Below are 11,166 nucleotides of genomic sequence, written 5' to 3'. Positions count from 1 at the left end.
GGCAATGGGAGTGCTTCTCTAGAATGTGGGTTAGGACGGGTGGAGGAGTCCTCCCAGCCAGGCAGAGGCCCACAGCCAGGACGAGGGTCTGGTGGGCAGAGCACAGCTGGCGAGAGGAGAGGGATGACCCAGGAGGCTGTGTGAACGGGGCAGGAAGTGGGCTGGATGCTGAACTGGAAGGAACCCAAAGAAGCTCCCCCGCCGCCCCACACCAAGTGGGAGTGCCTGGAGCTGCTTCGTCTTGGGAAGACAATTCTGGGCGGCTGTGGTTGTTTAGGTGAAAGATCACAGTGTGGGTGGAGGTGGTAAGAGTGGTTCGGTTCAGGAAAAATCTTCAAAGCAGATACAACGGGATTTATTGCCTCTCACGCAGGAGCTGAAGCTGCAGGAGGGCAGGGACCTTGTCCGTCCCGTCCGCTGCTGTATCACTGGTGCCTAACACACAGTAGGTGTCCACACACGTTTACAGGATGAATGAATGAATGAATAAGTGAACACATGCCCCCCAGCATCTGTCCCTACTGAGTGACTTGCTGAGCCAGGCTGCAGCCCCCGGGGAGGGGCTCACAGCGTGCCCACTAGGTAGGCAGGAAACCACAGTCACTAAGCTCAGTTCTCTCCTCCAGCCCAGAGACCGTATGGAACATCCCCTGTACAGAGGGACGAACCGTGAGAGGAGAAGCGCTCATAATGAAACGTACGGATCCCCTCCTCTCTAAAAGCCCTTTAAGAAGCCCTAGCCCTTCCCACCGCTGCCATGTGCCGTGGAGCTGCGGCCTCACGGCGGGGCTGCCTGCACCTCGGGCCGGCGCAGTGGGCAGGCTCCCGCGCCGCACGGTGCAGCATCACCACTGGAGCCCTGGGCCGCAGACAGCTGGCTCGGTGGCAGGCGTGAAGCCTGCCGCCCTCACGCGGGGGCATCAGCGCACCCTTTACTCCTGATGTGTGGGGGGTAGTGATCCAGCTCCATCTTCAGAGCTGGCCTTTCTGAAGACTCCAGAGGGTTCTGGGGGGAGCAACAGTCTGCAGCTGACTGAGCCCACCCATCTGGAGTCCTCACGAAGCTGAGGGCTGCACTGGAGCAGAAGCCCTTTCTCCAACCCCACTCTACCCAGGTGGACAGGATCCCGCATGTGACACTCCCCGTGGCCAAGTTGAGGTCAAAGCAGGCCTGAACTGCCCCGCCCTTCCCCTTCTCTAGGTAGTGGAGGGAGCGCCTGCGTGTCAGGGCATCCTCTATACACACGCGTGTTTGGAGGGAAAGGTGCTGTTACGCCCCTTGAAACCTGTGTCAGGAGTTAAGCACTAACTTGCAGGGTTACCGCGCACGGAGGGAGGGAGCTGAGGGATGATGACGGCTGGAAAGGAAAAGACTCTGAGTTTGAAAGTAAAGGAGCTCCGGCCCCTGTGCGGCAGGTGCAGGCCAGTGGGGGTGGGGGGTGGGCTCTCAGTCACCACCTCCAGCAGACGCTTTCCCCTGGGTCACGTCACAGTGCCATGAACACCTGCTAGGTGAAGCCAAGGTTCAGATACTAAGAAACCATGGCAGGGACAAGTTTGCAGGGCTTAACTTTGTATTTTCGAATAACCAAAAAGTTGGGCTTAACTGGAGACCTAAACCAGTCAGAAATGGAAGGACAGAGACACCTTGCTGCGGAAGGCAGCCATGAGGGTAGGGAGGTGACCCTTTTCTTCTCTGCACCTCACTGCGGGTCCAGGTAGACAGGAAATGCCTTTCTCTAAATATGTCTTTCTGGCACCCTTCACTGAAAGAGGGGGTTCAAAGTTACCTTCTTTATGTAAAGGAATCAACAAGAATGTCTCAACTCCAGAAAGCACGGAGTGGCGCTTGGCTGCTCAAGGTGGGCAGGAGGAGATGGCGCCCCCATAACCTCGCTGCTGCTGGACTTCATGCCCCAGCGCCCTGGAGCCCCACGAAGCCTCTTCTCTAACACTGCACAACCCACGCCATGGGTTCCAGGGGAAGGTCACACCTAGGAAGGCGACCCCAAATGCCCACCAATTTCTCCCTAAGACGCCTGAGCGCAACCGCCTCTGCCTGACCAGAATGGAAAGTTTCAATAAGGCTGATCTTCTCAGGAGCTCCACAAACTCCACAACGCTGAAGTCCCTGCAGAGAACTGCTAACCAAGCACAGAGAAGCAGCAGTGATGTTTGCCACCTTCTAGAAACAAGGGGGACCAATCCGTTTCAAAGGCCGCCCAGCACAAGGGCCCAGAGGTTACAGCGACCGGTGTCAATGGGAAGGCCCAGCGGGCTCCAGAGCTGTGGGCAGACAGTGACAAGGAAGCTTGGCTGGCACAAGGGGCTCACGGCGCGGGGACCCTCAGAGCAACCTGAAGTCGGGGATGCTCTCCAACACCAGGACTGCACGTGTATAAGCTCTGTCCAGCATTAACCGAGTATAAGGATGACAATTATCTCCTCTTCCTCAAAGCAACTTTGCGAGGCCATTCCCATGGGATCACAGATTGAAACTCTCCAAGGGTCCCCCTGGGAAGGGAAGAGCAGACCTGAGATCAGGACTAAGCCTCGGGGAGCCTCAAGTTTGGGGTCCTTTCACAGGGCACTGAAGAGACCACAGGATGCATGGGGGTCACTACAGGGAGCTGGAACGGGGCTCAGGGAAGGAGGGCGCAGGCCTTCCTCCTCAGCTCGTGAGGCTGTGAGCTGAGCTGGGAAAACACTGCTCTGGAGCCCGCATCTGCCACCCATTTGCCCGCTGATCCCGGGCAAAGGTTCAGTTCCTTTGAGCTCCAGCGTCTTCATCTATAAGATGGGGGCTAATGACACCAGCCAGCCAGGAGGCTGGGAAGGACGAAACATGACAGGGTACGTCAGGCTTCAGCCCAGGGCACCACACCTGGAGCTCTCAGTAGATTTTAAAGGTGTGCAGGTACAAGAGCTACCAACATTGACGGATGAGACAGAGCCTAAAAATGGATGTCTATATTAATAGGAAATATTTTCAGACACATGAGACTAGAGGCTGTTCAAAGACAACAGTGGATGCCCCTCCCTTTGCTTCTCTTCTCTGCAGCCCCTGCACGAGGCCAGCCACCCACATCAGGTCTAGAAGCTTGGAGGGTGAGGCTCCTGGCTCCGCACCCGGGCGGCACCACACACCTGCTGTGGTTTGCACAGACGCAAGCCTGCTCTTGGTTTCAGATTCAGAAGATTCCTAGGAAAGGTGTGAGCCCTCAAGGGCTCGGCGCTCAAGTCAAGGCCAGGTGGGTGGCGGGGAGGGGCCCACAGCACCTCACCACCTGCCGTGCAGACGGAGAGGTGCAGAAGGAAACAGACCCAGCACTGCTGCTTGCAGCTCCCTCCGCGAGCAGCCTGGTTTCTAGTGAGCGAATGTGCATGACAGATGGAATGACATCATTAGCCTTACAGAGCCAGCTCTTCCTCCAGCTAGGGGACCACACCACCGAGGCCATGACACAAGCTGGGCAACACCCAGTGCGGTAACTGGGTCAGGCCTCCCGTTCTGAGAATGGGCCACTCTCGGCAGGACCAATTAGACGCTCTCATGTGGGAATTTGGAATGGAGACTCAATTTCCAGGTCACAGAAGTCATCTGCTGGATGTTTCCACGGAGGCCAGGGAATCCTGGGGCTGTGGGCTGACGGGGCCACACACATATCGAAACGGTGACAGCCAGTCTGCCCGAGGAAAAGGAGGCAAATGACATGCGGAGAGGGCGGGGCAGGGAGACAGGCAAGGAGGAGCAGTCTGGGAGCTAGCAGAAAAGCAAATTCCAGCAGAACTCTACTTAGGAACTGGATGGCAAATTCACACTTGGAAAATGTTCAAAATACAAAAATCCAAAATCTCAGCTCTACCCCTGGGCCCTAATAGCATCATATATCAGAATATCTGGTCCAAGAAGTGTCCTCAGCAACTCCAACCAGGCAATCTCAGATTCCAAGTCATTATGTGACATTTCAGTGTCTGCAAACAGAAGACAGAGTGGTACCAGGTTCTCTCTAAACATCCCCCTGCACACTTTCCCGGAGCCTCAGAAAACCCCTGTGGGTGTGAGCAGGGCTATTTTAATTCAAACGTCTGTTCCGCTTTACCCAGATGTTGCTGTAATGCTGTCCTGAATGCCAAGATACTTGCTTCTCTTTGTCACCATGTGTTCAGGCCAGAAGGTCAACTGACTGCCATCTACAAGAGGTCAAACACTGCGGAGACCAGGCCTGATGTTTTGTTGAGACCATAAGGAGAGGACAGCTTGTCAGGCTTTAAAAACGAAACCGAGTATTGACAACACAAGGCTCCTGGAAGTGTCCATGTACCTGTGGCTCTACCTTTTATGAAATTACAAGGCCTCTGGTTTGATTCTGATCTAATGTTTCAACAAAACAACACCATTTTAGGTTACAAGCGGTGCTTCCCGACAACAGCTCAACAAAAGCTTACTGTGTTTGTTTTTCTTCTCTGGTAGAGGAGGCGGTTTTTCTGGGTCACCCGTTGACTCAGGAACAGTGAAATCACCCACAAATTCGACAGAGGCTGAGGAACCTCCTTGCTGAAAGGGAAGAATAGCAGCAAAGGGCGTGAAGGGGACAGACTGGACCGAGGCCGGGTTCTGCAGGTCATCCTCGGAGATGTTGTCGTACTGCGAGGGGTGTCGCTCATAGGACGCCCTGCAGCCAGAGATGTCCGCTGTCTGGGAGGCTGCACTCCTGCGCTTCTTCTCAGGAAGAGCAGGCGGCACGTCCGTCTGCTGCCCTGGGGCCGAGGGCCCCTCTGGCTGGGGACAGCTGCCCAGAGGCAACTGGAAAGGGGGGCCGAGGAATGGAGACCCGGACTCCCCCAAGGACTCTGGCAACGGGCTGAGGTTACAGGCCACTTGCTGAGGTATCTGGTCTGCGTTAGAGAGGTCTTGCTGAAGGAATTCGTAGTCAGGGTCGTAATGATCTGCATTCACAAAAGGAGAGACACACCATGAGCCAGCGGCCCCACAGAAGGAAAAGCTCCCAGTCTTCCTCCCTGCTCACTGCAGAGTGACGAAAACACATCTCCCGTCTCATCCATATAGACCCCCACTTTCCTTTATATTCTTCATTTCTCTCCTGCTTAGAAAAGTAAAACCAGATGGGAATACGACTGTTCGCTATCCTATTCTTTGTACTTTCCTGGATTTTTAAAACTTACTTAAAAAAAAAAAAAAAAGGAAAAATGAGTGACCACTGTAGAAAACGTGGCCAAAAAACCCTACTGAGAAAATAAAAATCACCCACAGTCCCATAATCTAACTATAATCTCTGCTTACCGTATTTCCTTAAAAGTCTTTTCTTCCTTGGATTCTCTCTCCTTTCTTTTTTAAACTTTGAGAAAATGCCATATAAGTGGCCTTGGATTTTGTCCACTGATCACTACATCATAATTGGTTTCTAACACAGCAGTGCATTATTCCACCAAATGGACGTATCTTAGGTCTCTTCATCTCCCACCACCGAGAAGATTGTTTCCAGTTTATCGTTACTCTTAATAATGCTGAGACAAACGTCTTTGGACAGAACTCTTGTTATAAATCTCTGCTTATGTTCTTAAGATAAACTCTGAGAAGTGAAACACCTAGTTCACAGGACATGAACAGTGTGATGCCCTGTAAGCCTTCTGCCAGAGTGCTCGCCAGACCCACATCGGGCCCCACAGCCCGCGGTCAGCGTGTGCTGCTCACTTGCCTTCACCCTCTGTCAGAAGTTGTCGGGGACCCCTCGTCCTTCATTTGTAGCTCTGAGCATGGACGGCTCTGAATTTTGGCAAAGGGAGTCAAATGACATAGTGACAGATGAATGATAACAACGGCTACTGTTTCAGGATCTCCTATGTGGCCTCACACTGTTATTCCACTTCAACTGTCAGGCCCCTTCAGAGACAGACACTGGTACCCTCATTTTGCAGATGAGGAAACTGAAGCTCAGATTTTGAATGACTTGGCCAAGGTCAGCAGGGCCAGCAACTGGCACCACTGTTTGACCCCAAAGAAAGCAAGAAACGATGAGGCAGCAGTGGTGATGAAGACGCCCGTGGCTCACCTAGTGTTTCACAGCTTGTGTTCCGGGAGCACTGCCCGCTGTCCCTGTCCAGAGAGGACAGCTGCTCGTCTGACTTGCTGAGCTTGCCTATGCTGCTGCAAGGGGACAGGCGGGGCGACTCGCCGCCGTACGAGTGGCTGCCTCCTGACAGTCGTCTCTGTGCGTAACAGTCCACGTCAAAGTCCTCGCGTGCAAAAACAAAAACAAACCCAAGTCACTTCTGGGAAACGGTGGCAGAGTACCCGGGGAGGGAGGCGGTGTGTTCACTTGGAGAAGGAAAAGCTGCCAAGCTCAGAAACTGGCTAGAAAGGCCCGTCTTTGCTGCAGGCAGTAAATACCACTTCCACGCCTTCCGAGAAAGGGGCCTCGGCGAGCCAGGCTCAGGGCGCTGGTGCACGGGAGGCCCTGGGCTGGGCTCAGCCTCCCTACCCCGTGAGGGAACTTCCACCACTCAGGAAACCCTGACAGCCCCCGGGAGAGCTCCTCCCGTGACCAACGCCAGGGACTGAGGACCACTGGTTTTCTTTCAGCTTCAGGAACCAAGTCCCCGACCCTGAAGCCTTCCTCTGCCTTTCCTGATGGGGCCAATTACCTGCCTATTAATTCCAACAGGCAAACTGGAGCCACTGGTGGCTCGACTCATAGGGGCCACGACAGCCACACGGGTAGGCGACGGAGCCGACTGTCTTTTCTTCGGCGGCAGTGCTGGTGGAGGGCTGAAACAGAGCAAGGGGTCCCATCAACCCAGGCGACCCAGGCAAACGTCCTTTAAACAGATACTAGGGTGCGGGGCGTGGGCTTCTTTCATCACTAGACACTTCACACCTACTTTTCACATTTTCAACTCCCATCCCCCTCCCCCCTGCCAAAATAAAACCCATCCGTGCCAAAGAAACAAATATCCGAAAGTCCTTGCTTTTCTTTTCATAACAAACGAAACGGTACCGGTGTTTGCTTGGCTAAGGCTAACAGGCCAGTGGTTGGGAGTTCTTGGGGCATGGGGCAGGGGAGGGCGCTGGGCCAAGCTCTCACCCTAATGGCACTGTCTTCTCTTTGGCTCATCCTACCCATCCATTCATGAAATTATGACATAAACAGAGGAGGCTGCTAGAAAAATGGAAAATTACCTATTATCCACTACCCGAATGCCAGGTAAGGGAGGCTTGGGGGGTGCGACCTCTTCATCTGTAGAGTCTGGGAGCCCCTCGGTTGACTGAGAGAGGCCGGTCGTCTTGTTTAGAATCTCCATCTCTCGATCTGTCAGGGGGAGCTCAGACTGGCTGGAGAGTTGGAGAGAATGCAGGGTTACAGAAGGCCACAGAGCAGGTCCTGAGAGCATCAGGATGTGACCAGGGCAGGGAAGTGATGGGGGGACAGGGGCTGAGGGGCCCCAGACACAGAGCTGACACTGTGCCCGGGGCTCCACAGCAGAGATGGGGTTTCAAGTCTGGTTCGATCACCCACAGACAGCAGAAGCCTGGCCAAGTCCCCCTGACTCTGCACCTCAGATTCCTCATCTGTAAGAGGAATCTCTGGACTAGACGATGCTCTAAAATGCTCCAAATGTAGGACTTATATTTCTACTAGGGGCTCGCAGTAGAAATTATTGCAAGGCCTTAGAACTGTCCATATCACCCTCAGCTCCCTTTCTTGATAAAACTAAATGCTCTCAAGGCAAACCCCTAAAACCCAACCCTTCCAAGTTCTTTCTAATTATGAGAGGAAGCTGGTCAAGAAAAGCACAGGTGGGGTCACTGTGCACATCACACACTATCCTTAGAAAAGGGCTCGCTGACTATTAACCTGGAGATCAGGCAATATTTCAAAACGGGTGTGAGCTCCACACACTTTAAAGTAACGCAGGCCCTCACCCAGAATTCACTGAGAAGGGAACGTGGGCCTCACAGGGCCTGCCTGACATGGGCTCTGGACTTGGCTCCCCTTCTTTCTCAAGTGTAGACCACAGACACTGGAGGGTTTAGTCAGCACTCACCTGTCAGGTCTGCAGGCTGGGGAACTGGGTTTCACTGGGCTTGTAGGAGACGGATGCCCCTGCTTCTCGATGGTAAGTCTGACCAGCTCCTGCACCCCACACAAGAGAAAAGCAGTGAGACATGAGGAGAGTCCCTCACCGCTGAATGCTCCCAACAAGGTGGGTCAGCTGTCTGCCCCCGCTGCCCCAGAGTCCCCAGTCACCACATGTGCAAGTGCTGTTTGACTCAGGTAGTCCGCATGACTTGGCGACATGTCCCCCACCCTCCAAAAACACCTTCCCAGCATGTCGAGACGTTTCAAAGGCATAAAGGCACTTCCTCTTGGAAGGGGAACTAGCCCCACTGTCTCAGAGTGACTAAGTTCACCACAGAGAGCAAATTCCTGGCAGAAGAATCCCCAGTCTAGTCTGTGGAAGAAGAACTGCCCGCTAGTCCTCTGCAGCCACAATGCGCCTGTGAACAAGCAAACCTCTGCTCCTGGGGAGGGGGCTCCCCGCAGTGAGCTGGCCGTGGGTGTGGCGGCAGTTGGTACCTCGAGACGACGGGTGGGAATCTTGGTCAATGGACAGAAAGTTCAGGGCATATTACCAGCAAAGAAATGACTTTAGAAAACATTTTTTTAGATATGGAAAAAAAAAAAAGGGGGTGATTAGGGCCTACTTGGTTTTTCAACTAGAATGCATTTTGCCCCGGTTTGATGAGTTTTGATGACTGCATCACCATACGGGAACCACTCAAAAAGTAATGTTTCCACCACTCTCTCCACTCAATCTGCCCCACCCCAGCCACTTTTTCACTTCTGTTTCTTGGATCACTTCTGCCTAGAACTTGATATAAATGGAACCGCACAGTATGTACTCTTTCATGTCCATCTTCTTTTTCTGAAGAGCTTTATGCCACAAAACTCAGCCACTTAAAGTGTGCAATTCAATGGCTTTCAGTCTGTTCACGGGTTGTGCAACCATCAACACCATCAACTTCAGGGCTCGATGTGACTTTCATGAGAAACTCTGGACCTTGCCGTGGCCCCTCCTCATGTCCCCCCTACCCTCCTGGCCCACAACCACTAATCCACTCGCTGCCTCCATCCCTCCATCTTCTTCTGCTCAGTGTAAACACCCGCGTCTCCGTGTGCAAGAGCAGTGAGTTCCCTGTTGCTGCCGAGTTGTACCCAGTGTGTGGATAAACCCACAACTTCTTCATCCGTCCTCCTGTTGATGCACACCTGGGTAGGACCTACTTGTGTCTCATGACAAGTTCAAGCTGTCAACATGAACGTCTATTTCTAAAGGAACAGAGGAGGCAGCAATGGAAGAAAGTGGGTAATGCAGCGGAGTGCCCCTAAATCAGACTGCAAAGCCTCTCCCAACTCACAATGCCCCACACAGGAATCCTGACAAGCGTGGTAAGGCACAGAGTTAATAGGACAGGTGAAGTAATGCCTCGGATACAGCCTCTCTAAAAGGTGACGTCTCGGTATGCATAAGAAGCTTTACATATTCGTGTACATTTTACAATAATTCAGCCCAAGGAAAATGACACGGATGTGTACAAAAATTAAGCCACAAAGCACGGTCACCATAGCACTGCATGTGACAGATAAAATCAAACTCACTATTCCATAATTAAATATTCAATACTAGGTACTGATTACATAAATTATGACAGAATCAAACAATGGACCATTATATTACCATTAAAAAAACCTCACAATAAGAATATGTAATAGCGTGGAAAGACACTACAATGTTAAGTGGAAAAAGAGCCCAGATGGAACACTGGTGTATACACAGTATGTTTTGGAAACAAAACAAAACCAAGTACACATGAATAGAAAAAATATGGCTATGAAACACCCCTTATTTTCTTGTTTTTGTTTCTCTGCTTTTTCTTAATTTGCTACAATGAACATGTATTACTTCTGAAATGCTAATTAAAAAGAAAAAAAAGGCATACTCCATATAATCAGAATCAGCATCTCCCCCCGCAACAGTCGACGCCTATTCTTGGAGAGACGTGGAGGGTTGAGATCGCCAAGAATCAGGTACTGGAAGAAGAGAGGAGAAGGCTGGCATTTTCCTGTTGTCACCATCTAGAAGTCAAACATAATCTCACAGAGATTTAAGGAACAACTACCGAGCTGGTGATTACAGACGAGGTAGAGAGACAAGAGGTGACATAATTAAAGAGAAAGCAAGTGGCGTGGAGGCAGCCCCCTGCACCCATTGCCTGGAGGAGGATGGGGAAGGCAGTTCATCCTAGAAGCACATCGCCAGGCCACCCAGAAGAGCATCACGGCATCAGAGGGAGTCAAAGTACCTTGGAAGCCCCACACTCAGCTCACTCTCTTTACAAGCAGGGCAGAGGAAAAGGGGAAAAGGGAGGAGCCTGCACACTTGCATCTGCTGAGGCAGGAAAAAAATTCCACTAATTCCTCATTGATTCCTGAGCAATTATAATTAGAATGCCATCTTTCTGGAGAAGCAGCTGTGTGAACTCAACTAAAGAACGATGGCAAAAGAACCGTGCGATGACAGGCACACGTGTGCACGTGTGCACCCGAATTCCAAGACGACGTCAGACCCCAGTACCCATCCTCCCTCCCCCCAGTTCAGCCCAACAAGAGCCTAAGAGCAGGGGGCAGCTTTCCATACTCGCCACGACCTCCCAGCCCAAACACAAACAGACCGCTGGCCAGGAGGTCGTCACTCTCACTGGCAGAAGGGCACCCTTAGAAAGTGCACACACCCAGCAACCATGCCAACACCCTCATCTCACTCAGAGCCCACCGTCTATAACCTGGCCAGAGCCCAACTTCCTCTGCTGAAGCTGGATTTCTGAGAGGCTGTCAGACTTTCCAGTTCTCCTGAGGCACAGGTTAGGGAAGACTGAGCCTACAGCACACGAGGCTGTGCCCAGAGCCAGCGGCTGTAAACCAGACAACTGTCAGTTCACCGAAAAGCAGCTTTCAAAAGCCAGAAAGGAATCTGGAAAAGCACCCTTCTAAATGCATACTACTTCATTTCCATGTTCATTCTCTTCACATTGGGAGTGATCACAGAGATGCTTCCATCTTAAATGACCTTCACCCAGTCAAA

At 52.2% G+C, this 11,166-nt stretch overlaps 1 protein-coding gene across 11 annotated transcripts in view; it reads right to left on the bottom strand.

Annotated features, from left to right (window-relative positions):
• The window catches only part of RAPGEF1 (Rap guanine nucleotide exchange factor 1), a 134,272-nt gene that overhangs the window by 37,942 nt on the left and 85,164 nt on the right, over positions 1–11,166 (bottom strand). For all 11 annotated transcript variants that reach the window (XM_057719901.1, XM_057719903.1, XM_057719905.1 and 8 more), the window contains 5 exons: positions 8,068–8,156; positions 7,202–7,354; positions 6,667–6,790; positions 6,075–6,258; positions 4,450–4,950 (listed from right to left, as the gene is read on the bottom strand). In XM_057719901.1, the coding sequence (XP_057575884.1) occupies positions 4,450–4,950; positions 6,075–6,258; positions 6,667–6,790; positions 7,202–7,354; positions 8,068–8,156 (1,051 nt within the window). The remainder of the gene's footprint in view (positions 1–4,449; positions 4,951–6,074; positions 6,259–6,666; positions 6,791–7,201; positions 7,355–8,067; positions 8,157–11,166) is intronic.

Source organism: Hippopotamus amphibius, chromosome 2 (genome assembly GCF_030028045.1).
Source record: "Hippopotamus amphibius kiboko isolate mHipAmp2 chromosome 2, mHipAmp2.hap2, whole genome shotgun sequence".
NCBI classification, from domain to species: domain Eukaryota; kingdom Metazoa; phylum Chordata; class Mammalia; order Artiodactyla; family Hippopotamidae; genus Hippopotamus; species Hippopotamus amphibius.
Note: the sequence above shows the minus strand (reverse complement) of the source record. Positions and strands in the feature narration are given on the sequence as shown.